This window comes from Lentinula edodes, assembly GCF_021015755.1.
Source record: "Lentinula edodes strain Le(Bin) 0899 ss11 chromosome Unknown C8R40scaffold_1, whole genome shotgun sequence".
NCBI classification, from domain to species: domain Eukaryota; kingdom Fungi; phylum Basidiomycota; class Agaricomycetes; order Agaricales; family Omphalotaceae; genus Lentinula; species Lentinula edodes.
The window spans coordinates 925,973-941,116 of NW_025764307.1; the positions used below are offsets into that span (position 1 = coordinate 925,973).

Here is a 15,144-nt window from a genome sequence, read left to right on the forward strand (position 1 = left end):
TAACCTCCCCATCCGCCGGCGGAGCCGAAGACCGATATTTCTCCTGGTCAACACAACATATCCTCATAGCGAGAACGCGAACACCTCGCCTGAGATAATGTGGTATGAATACATCAAGAGGAAACATATAACCGTGAGGACGAGAAAAAACCATAAGCCATGTCCAAATTTGTCCAAATGTATCCATAGGAGCAACACATGAAATTCTCCAAAGCGGTATGCCAGAATCACGTCGTGGCAAGCAGTAGCTAGAGTCTGGTCGAGCAAAAACAAAAACAATTACTGCGGCGTTTACATTTCATTTCAGAATGAGCTTGAACCGATCGACAACGATTTGAACGATATCTCGCCACTCTGTCATAGCTCCTAAGCCTGTAATGCCACGTCAATTCGGAGTTCTAACTAGGATCGATTAAGACTCGCCGACGTCTCCGCAAGCTAAACCTTTTCCTATTGGACCGACAACAGTATACCGCACGACTTCTTGAACAACACGAAGGTGCTCGGATGTTAAAGGATGCTCGTACATAAGCGTGTTCATGGCTGGAAAAACATAAGTTGGTGTGGTGGGAGACAATGCACGAAGGAGGGACGTCTGAAGAAAAGTCAGCAGTGAGACGGGCAGCGTAGTGCGGTTTTTAGTACGGCAAGGTTGTCGCATATTCCGTGAGCGATCTTGGATAGAGTATTCGCAGAGCAAGGAGCCACGAGAACAACATCTGCCCAGCGTCTTAATTCTATGTGAAGAATGGGATCGCCGATCTTGTAATCGCTCTAGAAGCAGCAGAAGAGATTAAAGAAGAGACGAATGAAGACAGCCACTGCACCTTCCACTCGTCTTGATCAACCCAAACTCTACCTCCTGCCTTGGTAACATTGTCCACGTTGAAGAAAGTGAGTGATGGTTGAGTGGCGACGATTTCTATCTTGACCTTTTCGTGCTGTTTAGTTTATCTCAAGATGTATGTCAGTTTGCCGGTATCGATGACCCAACTTTCAGCAATTCTTCGACAATCAAGGGTGCTTTGACTGAGGCGACGCTGCCAGTAGTGATAAGAAGAACATGGGTGAATCCTTCGACACGCTCTTGCTCGGCGATGAAGACCATGGTGGTTGTAGAAAGAATTAGTAATGAATCACTACTAACGAGGCTACACCACTCCGTAGAGTCAAATTTTATCGGAATTAACTTCCAAGGCCGTCTGCAGTTATAACCAGGAAAACTGTTGCACGAAACACCTTCTGATGTTTCCTGTACTCATCCCGGAATTGAAGAGGAATTGTCAGGAGTTGTCAATAGATTTTCGGAAGGCAAAACTTTCAACGCGTCGGCCAAGGATTTTGTTCGCGACGGGCAGAATAAACTATGTATATGTAGAATAAAGCGGCAAGTAAGTTCCGGTGATAGGCACTATAAATGGCACTAAAAGGGTATATTGATATGTGTTTCGAAACTATTCAAAATGAGGAGAGTGGGGAAAAGGAAGCCCCACTCCTCTTCCGCTACCAGCTGGAGCCTTCCTAATCGCCCAACAGGTATTCTTTTTCTCAACTTATCGATATCTTGGTGCAAAGTTCTCATTCTCTTCATAAGGAAGTCCAAAATAACCTTGCTTGATCCAGAAATAACCCTTGGTTCGCAGAGATAGTAATAAGGCATTTGCTATTCCACAGCAACGAAAACGGGCGTTTTGTATATAGGCTTTGTTTGAAAAACTTTCTTTGCGGTGAAAGATGGGCGAGTTCTCAACCACTATCCTCTCAATTCTCAGAAGGGAGGCTCCGGACCAAGGAGGCTTGTTAACAGGAAAGGATCCATCGGCCTTCAATACTTCAGATCCTATACGGCTATGGATTATTCAAGTAGGTTCGTAACTCCCTTTGTGATGCTCTAGGGACACAAGATATAAAATTACACTTGCATTAGGTGTCATTGTCGGAATGGCGTCCTTCCTTTCTCTCGGTCTCCGAAAGATCAGGCAACCTAAAGTTATTGCGGAAGTCCTGGGAGGTATTCTTCTCGGGCCCACTGCTTTTGGTCGTATACCAGGTTTCACAGAGCACGTATTTCCCTCTGATTCTATCCCATACCTCTCCCTTGTCGCCAACATCGGTCTCTGTCTATTTCTTTTCCTTGTTGGACTCGAGATAGATATGTCTATCATTCGACGCAACGCTAAACTTTCCGGAACCGTTGCTCTAGCGGGTATGATCATTCCTTTTGGCGCAGGAGTGGGTCTCTCGAAGCCTCTCTACAATCAATTCATCAATACCCCAGACAGCGGTCTCACAGGATTCGTCAAGTTCACATACTTCATGCTGTTCACGGGTGTTGCGTACTCGATCACAGCGTTTCCTGTGTTGTGCCGTATCCTGACAGAGTTGAAACTCCTAGATACTACGGTTGGTGTCGTAGTGCTCTCCGCGGGTGTAGCAAATGATATTATCGGATGGACCCTCCTTGCCCTTTCCGTCGCCTTGGTCAATGCCGGCTCAGGTCTTACCGCACTGTACATCCTACTTGTCTGCGTGGGCTGGGCATTAATTTTGCTGTTCCCAGGAAAGATGGCTCTGCAATGGCTTGGACGTAAGACAGGCTCCACAGAAGGACATGGGCCTAGTATGTTTTTCATGACAGTCACAATGTTGCTCCTCTTTGGTAGTGCATTCTTCACAGACGTCATTGGTGTCCATGCTATCTTTGGTGCCTTCCTCACAGGAATCATCGTTCCTCGTGAAGGCAATCTACCCATCTATTTGACGGAGAAACTGGAAGATATGGTTTCTATCATCTTTCTTCCCCTGTACTTTACCCTCTCCGGTCTCTCTACCAATCTCGGTTTGCTTGATAACGGTATAACTTGGGGCTACACAATCGCTATCTGCGCCCTCGCCTTTACCGGCAAATTCGGGGGCTGTTGTCTTGCTGCTCATTATGTTGCCAAATTTAACTGGCGAGAGAGTGGCACCATAGGCAGTCTCATGAGTTGCAAAGGATTAGTGGAGCTCATCGTGCTGAATGTCGGGCTTTCTGCTGGAATACTTAGTCAGAGAGTGTTCTCGATGTTCGTCTTGGAAGCGCTCTTGTTGACGTTCATGACGACGCCTCTGGTAACGTTGTTGTATCCACCCGAAGCACGTATCCGCGTCGCAGCTACTGGTGCTAATTTCAATAACGTTGCTGATAGGGACAACATGCTGGAACCAGGAAGCAAGCTTGATGTTGAGGATAGGAAAGGCTCTTCTTCTGATGAGTCCTCGGACGGCGAGGAACGAATGATGAAGACTCGCTTTACGGTAGTTCTCGATCGGATTGAACATCTACCTGGGATGATGGCTTTGACGCAGATGATCAAACCTTCCCTTGTGTCTCTCCAATCATCCTTGTTGCCTGTAGCTCCTTCCCAGCCTATACCCGACTTGCAGCAAGTCACCCCTGCAAGTGAAATTTCAGGCGGTGCCACGCTCGTCTCACCCACCCCGGTAACAATTCCCACTATCGCCCTTCCTCCATCCCAGCCCCTCAAAGCCATTGATCACCACATCTCCGCTCTCCGTCTTGTCGAACTTTCGGATCGGACATCCGCCGTGATGAAATCTATGTCCATAGCTGCTCACCCAGATCATGCAACGGTGCTCGCTCAGTGTGATCCGATGCTGAGCATTTACACCACCTTTGCTTCTCTGAATGATCTGAGGGTTACTCCTGCGTTAGAGACAGTGCCGTTCGATGATCTAGCGCGTGCCGTCGTAGATTTTGCCCGGGATGCAGGATATTCAACATATTCGAGTAGCGGGCGCACCGGCGGAGAAATGCTTCTTCTACCCTGGTTACCTCCAATCGTTGGACAAACTCACGGGCTCGAATCACATCCCGTAAGCCCTGCTCCCAGTACAGCCGTGCATAACCCCTTCGACACGCTCTTTAATAGAGGATCAGGCATGGGAGGTGCTTCAACTCCTGTCCCAGGCTCGCATGCAATTCATTCTATGGGTGATAAGTTATCAAATTCGGTCGCTGCTACCATCCACTCCCAATTCGTTAGGCAGGTGTTTTCTAAAGCAACGGTAGACGTAGGACTTTTCATGGATTTGGGCTGCAAACAAGCCGCTGCTGCTGCTGCTTCCACAGGACTGTTCGGGATTTCAAAGCCGTCCTCTTTCGGTGGTGTGGATCACATTCTTCTTCCCTTCTTCGGAGGACCGGATGATCGCCTCGCTCTAGCGTTTGTTGTTCAACTGTGCGAAAACGAAAAAGTCACCGCGACATGTTTGAAAATCACTAAAACAGAGGAAGTAGATGCAGAGGGCCCCGCGCTTGTGCCGAATGCTCATCTAAACCCGGATGATGCGAAGAACGTTGTACCCCCGGAAACTTTATTGACAGTAGCGTCTGCCTTCTCTGCTCGTTCTGCTGCAGGCTTCCCTGACACTGTTTACGGACATGCGAACACAGCTACCCGTATGCAGTCTGAGACCGCAGATCACCTTGCATGGGCCCGGTTCGCCAATGCCACCGAGTTTACATCCTCATCCTCATCAACTGGATCTACATCAGGAGCTTTCCCCTCTCGTGCTGCTTTATCTCGGATACGTTTTCAAGACTTGTCTTCTCCCGTTCCGTTACATAAGGTAATCGCTGAAGCCAATCGCATACGTTCGTCACATAACTCTGGGAAGACAAAAGTCCTGGTTGTTACCGGAAGGAGCAGACGGCTCGCGGTAGAGAATCATGCAAAAGAGATCAAGAAACTAATGGAGGAACAGCACAGTCATGGACTAGGTGTAGATGTGCGGAAGACAATCGGAGACGTAGCATCGTCAATTGTGATTTCGGGATGCGCAGAGGAGATACTCGTCGTACAAGCAGCCGATATCGATTCATAGAGTTTGAATTCAGCCTGACCGGCGGACACCAGAAATGATGACCTCCCTACGACAAACATTGAAAAACAACCATCATCATTTCTATAATGACCCTTCAAGTAGCTACTGTACATGGCTAGGCTCGCTCATCTGTTCCACAATATCTATCATCATTGTATACATCAGCTTGAAATAACAGATATCTATAAAGTATGGCCTCCGATATTTGAACTTTGATATCAACAACACTAACACTACTAATTCCTCGCTTGGTGTGTGTTCGCTAAGTTCTCAGAGATCTATAAGAAATGTAGGTGATCTTAGTGCTTGTAAAAGGATCAGTCGGAGTCCGTCAGTCTGGAGATCCTCCACTCTCTGACTTCTGCCCGTTCACCTTCTTCTATCCTCGGGCTATAGAATCAGACCATAGTATCTCCACGGTTTGATATTTGCATAATTGCATTCTGCAAGAGTTCTAGTTGGCATAAGTCATTATTCATAAGCTATTATTGTGAACTTTCTCAGAGAAGGAGCACCGTGACGAGTGATGAGCCATACTGCTACCATTACTTGGCAATGGGGAGAGAGTGTGGGTCTATTAATCATGGAGCCTTTCAAAAAGGAAAATTACTGTGGGGATGATCCAGTGTCCTCGCAGCGAGAAAGTGGAAAAAATGGTAGATTTTGTTCAAAATTTGTCAAAAATCCCGAACATGAATTTAGAACTACCTGCGGCGATTATTGTGAAGCTATCGTGAATTTTGCAGGCCGTGCTCATTTTAAATCTGTTTAATTCCTTCAGAAAATTCGCTGCCAACTCCAAAATAAATCCACATTTTCGCCTCGAGGAAATCGGCTCATCCCCGCACGGCGCTAAAGACTCGGATCACGCTAAATTCACATGACCGCATTTTCCTGGATTCGGCGAGCGCCGCAAGGTGTGGGAACTGCGGCAGCCTTCGAAATAATCACATCCGGGCCGGTGCTTCGTTTCCCAATGTTTTCATGGTCCTCACAGTCTATCGTAGCAGGGTCTCTTAGGACTCCCACTTCGTCAAAAACGATAAAGCGATGCTATGCCATCTCGCTGAAACCTGGACAGATCTTGCCGGGGAAGAAATACCCTCGCGTCTTCCACGACAAAAAACTATTCCAATACAACTGGTATACCAAAATCCTGAACACTACCCACCGCGCTCCTCTAATCATTCTACACCGAGACGACTTTAGCGCGAACAGGCTGAAGAAGCTAAGATGGGATATACAGGTCGCTTCACAGAAGTTCTTGAAGAAGGCGCAGGAGGCAGGGGAGCTTATTGAAGCTCCAACGCTTACCGTTGTCCGGTCATCCATTTTCGGCGCTGCGCTAAGGGAATTCCCCAATATGAGGTTAGAGGACGTAGAGAAAATGATTGGCGGCTTACCTGGAGGATACGCTGTCCTCTCCCTGCCTGTTCTCGACCCCTCTCTTTTAAACGCTGTTCTTCGAGCAATGGACCGCAGTGTTCCATCCCGTCCCGAAAAAACCGCTGAAGAAATTGCGAAGGAGCTGGCGGAGAAAAGCGCTGATCCTGCTCAGCCTGGTAGAAGGATGAAACGCCAGCGTGCCGTCCTTGTTCCAGATCTGAAAGTAATGGGGGCCCTAGTTGAAGGGAAGGTCTTGTTACCCGATAGAATGCAAGAGGTATCGAAACTACCTTCACTGGATACGCTCCGAGCACAGATTGTGGGTCTTTTGACCGCACCTTCCGCACAGTTGGCAGCAGTTCTAAGCCAGGCAAGTGGAGGGCAGCTTGCAAGGACTTTGGAGGGATTCAGGAAGGCGTTGGAGGTCGGAGAAGCACCTGAGAAGGCTTCATAATACTGTTGTCACATAACGATGAATAAATCTGCGCTACGAAGTCTTCAGATCCATGCATATCGCTTTTTAGTGGTATATTGAACGAGACATCTCTGCATTAAGCTGTAAGTTGTACAATAAATCCAATAACTTAATAGATACATTAAGAATGGGTAAAATCCTCTAAATGGTTAAACGAAATGCCCCGAATGCTACCGTAGCTAGTGCAGCAACTGGCATTCCGTACCGAAAAAGTACTGTTGCCCGTGCATTTTTGTCGTCCGGAGACCACCAACGAATCTCAGTCCAAAGCAAAGGCACGAACACGAGAATTGCTGTCCAGATCTGTGGTGATGAAAGCACTGTTAGAAGACTGTCACACTACAAACAAAATATATAAACATACCACGATAATAGCTTTCGCAAATAAGAAGGGGTACTGGGCGAGGCTTGGTGCAATTAATCGAGGTTTTGATCCAGGGGCTCGCTCAAGAAGGCGCGGGTGAGTGAACATCACCCAGATAGAGTAAAAGGCGACGGAAAAGAAATGGTAGAAAAGGGTAGCAGGAGATTGGATAACACTATTCAAGTGGTTAATTTAACCGTGAGGAGAGCTGGATACAATAGCACATACGCGGCAAGAAGGGAGACAGGTCCGTTGACGCATTCGCCACCGAGTTCGAAATATTTGAAGCAGCCTGTCCTCAGGACTTCAAGATTGTCATCTGTGTTGAGGAAGAATTAAGTAGTGCACTGTCGAAGCATATTTTTAACCGTACCGTTGGCTCCGAACAGATCGTATAATGCGACGCTTAGAATGTTGACTGTGGAAGCTAAAGACTTCCGATCCCAGTGCCATCGACGTAATCCTTCTCTTATCTCATCCCAACGCGAGAAATCCCCAACTTGAGCGAGTATATCACGAAGAATGACGATATCATTGAACGCGACGGTCATACCACCACCAGTGAGGGGATGACGCATATTCCATGCATCACCAACGAGAAAGACTCCTTCCTTGGTCCCAAATTCGTTTCCGCCTTGCATGACGGAAGGAAGGAAGGAGTTGGGCATTTTGCGGAGGTTGCCTTCCTGTAAGGCGTCGGTGACTGAGGTTCGAAGGGAAGATGGAAGTTGGGGAACAACTTTTTCCAAGATATGGCTCTAAAGATGCTTAGCGCGGTGGAAGACGACGACATGCATGACAACTCACTTTCAGGTCAGAAGGAACAGGAGCTTTGACATCGACGAGCATTCGGGTATCGTGTGTACCAATTTGGTATAATAGGACTGGGCCAGCCGACTCTGTAAGGCATACAGTTCCGTGATATTGGTAGGGCAGAGTCGCATCGTTGAGAATTACACCAACGAAATAACTTTTTGTCACTGGATTGCAAACTCGAGGACCCATGACCTTGGTACGGAAATTCGAGAAACAACCGTCCGCAACGATGACCAAATGAGCATAAAGAGAGATCTTTTCGTTGTCTGTCGCATTCTTCTTCGTCGCAGCCACGCCAATGATCCTCTGGTCGGATTCTATGAGGTCGTTTACGGTAGCTTCGATAACATCTACTCCCTTTGCCTTCTTCGCAGCATTTCGTAGGTTGGTGATGAATTTCCCGTGGTGAAAGCTCCGTCCTTTGTGCCCTGCAGGATATGGAATATGGACAATTTTCTCCTTCTCGGTTACACAGTATCCGTGGACAGGGATAGAGTCTATTTCCTCTAAACAATGTTCGAGACCGAGCTGTTGCAAAGACATGACACCACCCGGTTGCAGTAGTTCGCCGACAATACGATCCGGCTCCTCCAATGAACGTTCAACGAGAGCTATTCTGAGGGGCTCTTTGCGAGGAGTAGAAGCCAAAGCATGAGCGAGAGAGCAGCCTGCGACGCCGGCACCAATGATAATCACGTCGTAAGGGGTTTTGCTGTTCGGCATAACGTTGTGTAGGTACGAAGGAGCGGGAAGAATCGCGAAGAGCACGACAAAGGGACGAGAGAATTTATTCGACGATGATTTTCGGGGTCGAACCACTTTTTGGCTTGCAAGGCGCTTAATTTCTTGCGCGTCGCGATCAATCCAGACCGGGTCAGAGTCAACGTTCAAGTTCTTACAAGGACCAGACATGGCCTCGGTCACTTTTTCCCTACTACAAACAGAATTTTGATGAAAAGATAACTGAGGAATTCCCACAAATTGGCCAACGATCAAGAGTGAACTATAATATATAGATAAAGCTACAGGAGGTATTAAGTTATCGTCGTTTGGGGCCTCTGCTGTCGTCCATGCTGGGCGAACTTCTTCTTTTTCTGAAAGGCATTATGGGCACCATTGGTACCTGAGCTACGCGAGAACAAGGATACTGCTTACCGGCTGGAAGCTCTTTCCTCTGGCTCACCACTAGGAGTACGTGTGCCAATTCGGTCTCCACCATAATCCAAGCCATCCACAGCAGGCGCATTTCCGTCTCTGTCCTTGTATTTGTTTTGATTACGAGGACCGGTAGGTACGTTGGGTGGAAGTGGTGATGCCGGTCGCGCGACAACAGGCGCTATTGACGACAGTGTCAGTGTGAATGTCCGTACGAATAAAGAAAACCACATACTGCCTTCATTGACGTACATCCCCCCTCGTCCTCGGCCTCTACCAGGGAATCCACGTGAGCGCAATCCTTGAACCATATTGCCTCGTGCTCGGTACGAAGGCGTAGGACCTCGAGGAGTGGGTACAGGAGGAACGTTCTGCATGTTCTGAGGACCTTGAGTATCCAATCCTGGACCCGAAAACATTTGTGACTGGTCCTTCGTCAAAGTAAGGATGATGAGAAGGCCTATCAGTTTGGCTATCTATACTACGAACCTGCATTGAATAATCTCCTGGCATACCCATACCCATAGGTCCACCGGTGGCAAACCCATCCTGCATCATTCCGACAGGCATTCCACCTCCGCCTACTTGTTCTGGTGCGCCAGCACCTCCCATAGGACCTGACGGCACACCATCTTGGATCATCATACCTCTTTGGTCTACTGGCATCATTTGCTGGTTCATACCCATATCACCGTTCATGCCCATATTCATCGAGTTTATCATCCCCATGTCCATCATGACACCAGGAGCCATCATTCCTGGATTGGGAGTGTTATTCATCATGGCGGCGGTTGCGCCGGTCATGACCATCTGACGGATGTCGGGCGGTAAAGCGGTCAACTGCTCCTCGGGCATTGCTGCAAAATTCTGTGCAGATCTAATCAGTTGTAAGAAGGACTAGAAAAATTGATCTTTTCTTACCAAAACATTGACCTTGAGAGCATCAGCCATCTCTCCGAGTTCTCTCCGCCTATAGCAATAGGCTTCCCATGAGAGTTCGTCGAATCCATAATTGAACCAATCACTAATGTCGGATCCAGCGCGCCTCCAAGGCTTGTCCGCCATTGCGGCAATGTCTACCTCAAAGATCGCCCGACCGTCAAGCATTCCTGGGGCAGCTGGATCAATCTCGGGATGTGAGGGAGGTGCTTTCACAGGCGGGAGGGTGGTAGGATCAACTCCATTATCCAGAGAAACGTTTAGATTGTTTGATGAAATTTCTGCTTGAGCTGCGGAAGGTTGGGTAGCCGGAGACTGAGCGGACTGCATCGGCGGGGGTTGCATTTGGGGGAGAGATGAGGACACTGCGATTGAGGAGCTAGACTCCATCCGCTGAATGGGAGTGTATTCGGTCGTAAGTGAGGGCTGAGGGACTGAACAGATAAGAATAAGACTCTAGCGACCATATGCAAAGCGAAGTGATGTACTTCTCGGTGGTATGCTCGTGGAAGCTGTCCGTGGCTGTTGCGACCGTTGTTGCCTAGTAGAATATATGTCCATTACAGAACCTCAGGCGCGTGCAGAACAAACTCACCGAAAATCGAGAGACCGCGCCGTTGGCTCCATTATGATTTCAATCTACAATAGTCGCATTTAGATAGACAATAGGATAGAAGATACAAGGAACTCACATCCTCATCCTCTTCGCTATCGTCCCCATCCCCGTCTCCCTCTGCATATACGTCCCCTTCCTGAGCATCTTCCCGAGTATCGGGGTCAGAATAAGGAACTATATCATTCGTAGCTTGGGCCATTTCCGCATTGTGTTTAGCAGCAGCAGCCGAGGCAGCCACTACAGCTTCCAATTGAGAAACAATACCCCTTGAGTCCAAAAGACTGTTCTCAACCGGTTGGCTAGCAAAAAGTAAAATCAAAATTGAACGCGCCGAAATTGCACCATGCAACAGACTCACGGTTGAGAGACTGAGGTTTCTTAACGCGAAAAAAGAGGCAGGAAGTTAAAAAATGTTCATTGTCAAGCAAAAGAAATACAAGATAGCAGCGGATAAACCGACAGTAAGAGTGCCCTCTGTCTGCAAAGAAAGGTCCGACTAAATCCTCACCAGGAGCTGTCTTTGGCGTAGAAGAGGTACCGTAAAGAAATTCATCATCATCTTCATCCCTGTGGGGAGAAAGTCAATAATCATTGGAAGCATGCAGCAACGATTCCACAAACATGTTTGGCTTGTGCAAAGAGGTTCGAAGACAAAATTGAAGAATCGTGACAGTAGGTGACAAATCGTGACTAGGCTTTCCTTTCTGAGCTCAGCTGCTCAGTCTCAGTCTGAATCTTACACTGTGCAAGGAATTTCGACGGCAATTATCCCGATGTCATTGACCCGTTCAACTCAAAGTTGTGGACAGTTTATTTGCTCGTAAACTGGTCACAAGTTTGCCATCAGTACAACCAGAAGGATATCGCCGATGCAAAACTACATTGGTGAGTAGTCTGAGGCTAGTCTCACTAGCCAGAGTTTCACAGAGGAAAGTTGAAAACTTTCTTTTAAGAGAACAGGGCTGCCCCGACAGCCTGCTCATCTGTATGTATCCAAATCTCTACCAACACTGCGACTAGCCGAATTCTACCTCAGAATACTCCCTGCACAGTCAACATCAAGATCAATGAAACTAACGAGGCGCACAGTAATTGTAGGGACATGAAATGGAGGTAGGAACGTTCTCTCAATCATCGTACTAATATGAAATGTTGCAGCGGAGTTGTGATAAAATAGTAGTAAGTCCCAGCAATATAATGACATGCATGGCATTGGCAAAGTTTGACGATGCCTTTCAAATAAGCGAGCTGTAATTATGTAGCTTGGAAGCTATGGGTCAGTACTTCAGTAGCCATAACCTGTACTATAATCCTTTTCTGTTAGAATTTCAAAGATGCGTGTGCTGGAGGCGACCACAACCAGTGCAGACATTTTGGATGCGACGTCAACGTACAAGAACATTCCAGGAACTTTTCTTGGTCTTGTTATTCAGAATGGGCACTGGAATCAAAGCTCAAAAAGCTAAATGAAATTTCCTCTCGAAGAGAAACGATAGCCCAAAGATTGGATATGTGCCTTTGCGTGTACAATCCACACGGAATCCCCTAGTAAAAGGCGAGGGGATTGTTGTTTTGTGGATTGCACAGGCACTGTAGTATGATTCCCATCATTGTAGCCTGGTGAACAGTAATTTAATTGTACATAGTCTACGAGAAATCTCGGCCACACGCACGGTTGGCGCCTTTGATCCTCTTACACTCGTACTCAGATGGCAGCATTATCTGAAGAACAAAGGGAAGCCTTAATCAATTCCGCTTTTGAAGGAAAGTCGTCAATAGTATCTGGACGGTTTTGACTGATAGTCTCACAGCGAGAGAGTTTTCATACAGCCCCTACTCCAAATTTCGCGTTGGAGCGGCACTTTTGGCCTCTGATGGGACGATAATCAAAGGCGCAAATATCGAGAATGCATCATATGGTAAAGCATGGTCAGCAGCTCAATGAATGTTGCTGGTACCAATGATAATGTCGGATCAGGCGGTACGATCTGTGCTGAAAGGACCGCTATCGTTAAATCTGCTGTTGGTCCTTCTCTCTTGAAATCAGTCCGCCCTACATCTGATTCTTCGATACAGAGCGAAGGCAAACGATCTTTCGCCGCTCTGGCTGTTGTCACGTAAGTCTACAGAGCATCTCCTTTCGAAACCAGTCGCGTTCGGGAATTGATATGTTGCGCCAGCGATGTGAAATCTGCCATCTCCCCCTGTGGCTTATGTCGACAGGTCATTCGTGAATTCTGTGCACAGGATATGCCTATACTGCTGGTTCCTGCTGATTACCCACAATTCAACAAGGACTCCGGGGATGCAGAGAAAGGCGTGAAGCAGACTTCTATTGGTGAACTTTTACCAGATAGCTTTGGCCCGGAGCATCTAGAGCTACCTCGAGGGACGGTTTGATCAATCTTCAATCCTAAGTAACAAGGCGGCCAAGATGATAGTCATTCAACTCCATATCCTTATGTAGACAGGTCGGCACCACAAGATAGATATTTCGGGAACGTCGCAGTGTTGCACATAGATACTATTATGCCCATCGACTCGCAATCATAAAAACACATATGCCATTGATAACAGCTTAGTGTAAACACTAATTTTGGGTGAGTGGAGAAAAAAACCATGATGTACAAGCTGCGCCACTTTCTTTGACCATTATAAGGAGTAGCAAAAACAGGGAAACAAAATGATAGATACAAAATGTGAAGGGATACTCCTAAAACTGTTAGACTATGAATAAAATAAACAAATGTGCAGAGAAGAGGAAATGCAAAAGAGTAAATGCGAGAGAGAGTATGCATCAAGCGCCCGAAGCGGCGCGTCCACCGGCACGATTACCACCACCTTTGCGTTTACCACCACGAGCCGATCGTCTGCCGTTCTTCTTGGCTACTTGGTTGCTCGTACAAGAATCACAGATCCAAGCACCTTCAGGGGCCACGGTGAGCCCGATGCAATTGAGGTGGAACTGTAGGAGGATCGAGTGAGACGGGAACTTGAAAAGTAGTTGATCAGAGCGTACCCATTCAAATTCACAGGTCGGTTCATCACAAGCAATCATTTCTCCGAAACTACCGCGTTGGCAGATACAATACGGTTTGTCTTCTCCATCACCATCCACATCACCATCGTTGAGGTCGACCATATGTTCGACTGCGCTAATGGAAGCGGAAGTACCAGAGTGGACCGGCCTGGCTACAGGCATTCCAGGGCCTTCCAGTTGATTATGAGACGGAGCCCAGTCACTAGCAGGACCAGACAAATGGTTATAACCATTACCATTCACGTGAAATGGAAGGGGTAAAGACGGATGAGAAGTAGACGGGGGAACGTCGAAATCTCGACGACCGTTGGAACTGGGTTGGCGTTGGTCACCGTTTGTGTAATGGTCGTCACGGGAAGGGCTACCGGCCCGATGTTGGACGGAAGATCGAGAGCGTTTGTTGTTGGTGGAAGAGTTGTTTCGGGATAGTATTCCGTTTTGATGAGATGCAACGGAGAGTAAAGACTCTACCGGAGATGGTTGACGTTCAACCCTGAAGGAAGACGCCAAATTTAAGTCTCAATGTGTTTGAGGAATAAGGATTGGACAAACAAAACACACTTTCTAGCCCGTGCCCGATTACGATTTCTGGAATCGTTGGGTTTATCTTTTCGAGGAGTTGGCTCATCATCTTTTACAAGTCGTTTCCTTTTCGCTGGACTCGGATCTGTTGCACTGGTTAGCAGAGAACCAAATCCACCTCGCCTTCGACGAGTTGTCTCGAAGGCGGTGAGAGGCATGAACGATTTGGCGGCAACATGGGGATATGTTGTGTGTCTGTTCAATGTCGAAGGATTGAAATCCGGAATATTTTCAGCTAAAGCCTTTAGATGATTGGCATGGTTTCTGAGATTATCGGCTGCTTGGCATGCAACACGAATCTTGTCTTCCCCGCCAGGCCTGAGACGGGCAGCTTCTTCTGCAATCTCCGTCAAAAGCCACAAGCGCTCTTCCTTCTTTCCAGTGCCTTCTTCTATCATCTGCGTGAGCATCGTGATTTTCTGAGTGATGGACGCCATCGACGATGAAAGCACAGCGTCGAGTTCACGAAGGTCTGCAAAATTACGGGAAAGATCTAGAGGCAAAGAGTCGAGCGTATGAGAATACTCAGAAAGAAGGGAAAGTGTATAGACAGTGCTGTGGTTGGCAAGCCCAGCCATTGAGTCTCGGGCTGGTGACATGGTTCAAAGGGTTTGAACTTGTGAGTGTCGATGCAAAGTCACAGTGGGCAAATAATTAGACGTGCTCAATTAAAAATCCTGATTTTTTCAAAAACTTATATAACATCAAAAGTTACTAAATATAGTAATTTTTTCTAACATTTACCAACTGGTGTCGACGAAAAGATAATGGAGGGCACTGCAGGATATGCACAAGTATCTCCAAAAGCCTGCCTGAGTCTTTGACAGCATATATACTCTGTTCGAAAGCTTTCCCATCCTGTCCCATCCATATCCATCACCATC

General features: G+C 47.3%; 7 protein-coding genes across 7 annotated transcripts; 3 read left to right on the forward strand and 4 right to left on the reverse strand.

Moving 5' to 3' along the window:
• Nucleotides 1-298: 298 nt before the first annotated feature.
• C8R40DRAFT_1157645 (flavoprotein) lies at nucleotides 299-1,108 on the reverse strand (the record flags this gene model as incomplete). The annotated part of the gene is made up of 5 exons (XM_046229647.1): nucleotides 299-372; nucleotides 424-595; nucleotides 646-774; nucleotides 807-941; nucleotides 995-1,108. 5 exons carry the CDS (start codon nucleotides 1,106-1,108, stop codon nucleotides 299-301), a joined length of 624 nt encoding a protein of 207 aa, XP_046092296.1.
• Nucleotides 1,109-1,734: 626 nt separating this feature from the next.
• C8R40DRAFT_1064921 (Sodium/hydrogen exchanger family-domain-containing protein) lies at nucleotides 1,735-4,887 on the forward strand (the record flags this gene model as incomplete). The annotated part of the gene is made up of 2 exons (XM_046225594.1): nucleotides 1,735-1,867; nucleotides 1,928-4,887. 2 exons carry the CDS (start codon nucleotides 1,735-1,737, stop codon nucleotides 4,885-4,887), a joined length of 3,093 nt encoding a protein of 1,030 aa, XP_046092297.1.
• Nucleotides 4,888-5,780: 893 nt separating this feature from the next.
• On the forward strand, nucleotides 5,781-6,797 carry C8R40DRAFT_1076963 (uncharacterized protein). The gene has a single exon (XM_046226959.1). The coding sequence runs from the start codon at nucleotides 5,864-5,866 to the stop codon at nucleotides 6,725-6,727; it is 864 nt and encodes a 287-aa protein (XP_046092298.1). The 5' UTR covers nucleotides 5,781-5,863; the 3' UTR covers nucleotides 6,728-6,797.
• Nucleotides 6,798-6,889: 92 nt separating this feature from the next.
• On the reverse strand, nucleotides 6,890-8,651 carry C8R40DRAFT_1032147 (squalene epoxidase; the record flags this gene model as incomplete). Its single annotated transcript, XM_046223235.1, has 5 exons — nucleotides 6,890-7,051; nucleotides 7,113-7,287; nucleotides 7,341-7,431; nucleotides 7,486-7,870; nucleotides 7,920-8,651. The coding sequence occupies 5 exons, from the start codon at nucleotides 8,649-8,651 to the stop codon at nucleotides 6,890-6,892; spliced, it is 1,545 nt and encodes a 514-aa protein (XP_046092299.1).
• A 249-nt stretch (nucleotides 8,652-8,900) lies between these two features.
• C8R40DRAFT_1076968 (uncharacterized protein) lies at nucleotides 8,901-11,339 on the reverse strand. Its single transcript, XM_046226960.1, has 11 exons — nucleotides 11,260-11,339; nucleotides 11,147-11,205; nucleotides 10,997-11,015; nucleotides 10,715-10,937; nucleotides 10,618-10,661; nucleotides 10,511-10,563; nucleotides 10,005-10,456; nucleotides 9,573-9,950; nucleotides 9,319-9,514; nucleotides 9,084-9,264; nucleotides 8,901-9,022 (listed from the first exon to the last, which is right to left on the reverse strand). Coding segments are annotated over exons 1-11 (1,662 nt in total). The 5' UTR covers nucleotides 11,262-11,339; the 3' UTR covers nucleotides 8,901-8,967.
• A 907-nt stretch (nucleotides 11,340-12,246) lies between these two features.
• Nucleotides 12,247-13,206, forward strand: C8R40DRAFT_1076980 (cytidine deaminase). Its single transcript, XM_046226961.1, has 5 exons — nucleotides 12,247-12,406; nucleotides 12,454-12,557; nucleotides 12,617-12,660; nucleotides 12,715-12,755; nucleotides 12,819-13,206. The coding sequence occupies exons 1-5, from the start codon at nucleotides 12,348-12,350 to the stop codon at nucleotides 13,036-13,038; spliced, it is 468 nt and encodes a 155-aa protein (XP_046092301.1). The 5' UTR covers nucleotides 12,247-12,347; the 3' UTR covers nucleotides 13,039-13,206.
• On the reverse strand, nucleotides 13,207-14,963 carry C8R40DRAFT_1076982 (uncharacterized protein). Its single transcript, XM_046226962.1, has 3 exons — nucleotides 14,240-14,963; nucleotides 13,658-14,171; nucleotides 13,207-13,603 (listed from the first exon to the last, which is right to left on the reverse strand). Exons 1-3 carry the CDS (start codon nucleotides 14,857-14,859, stop codon nucleotides 13,436-13,438), a joined length of 1,302 nt encoding a protein of 433 aa, XP_046092302.1. The 5' UTR covers nucleotides 14,860-14,963; the 3' UTR covers nucleotides 13,207-13,435.
• Nucleotides 14,964-15,144: the final 181 nt, after the last annotated feature.

Excerpts from the sequence above, each read along its gene's own strand:
- C8R40DRAFT_1076968 (XM_046226960.1), bottom strand. Across the intron at positions 10,662-10,714 it reads ATAGCGAAGAGGATGAGGAT|ATTGAAATCATAATGGAGCC; the intron begins GTGAGTTCCTTG and ends CGACTATTGTAG. Across the intron at positions 9,265-9,318 it reads GATGTACGTCAATGAAGGCA|CGCCTGTTGTCGCGCGACCG; the intron begins GTATGTGGTTTT and ends TGTCGTCAATAG.
- C8R40DRAFT_1076982 (XM_046226962.1), bottom strand. The coding sequence starts at position 14,859 with ATGTCACCAGCCCGAGACTCAATGGCTGGGCTTGCCAACCACAGCACT. Across the intron at positions 14,172-14,239 it reads AATCGGGCACGGGCTAGAAA|GGTTGAACGTCAACCATCTC; the intron begins GTGTGTTTTGTT and ends GTCTTCCTTCAG. Across the intron at positions 13,604-13,657 it reads CGACCTGTGAATTTGAATGG|TTCCACCTCAATTGCATCGG; the intron begins GTACGCTCTGAT and ends ATCCTCCTACAG.
- C8R40DRAFT_1076980 (XM_046226961.1), top strand. The coding sequence starts at position 12,348 with ATGGCAGCATTATCTGAAGAACAAAGGGAAGCCTTAATCAATTCCGCT. Across the intron at positions 12,407-12,453 it reads AATTCCGCTTTTGAAGGAAA|AGAGTTTTCATACAGCCCCT; the intron begins GTCGTCAATAGT and ends TCTCACAGCGAG. Across the intron at positions 12,661-12,714 it reads CCGCTATCGTTAAATCTGCT|AGCGAAGGCAAACGATCTTT; the intron begins GTTGGTCCTTCT and ends TCTTCGATACAG.
- C8R40DRAFT_1076963 (XM_046226959.1), top strand. The coding sequence starts at position 5,864 with ATGTTTTCATGGTCCTCACAGTCTATCGTAGCAGGGTCTCTTAGGACT.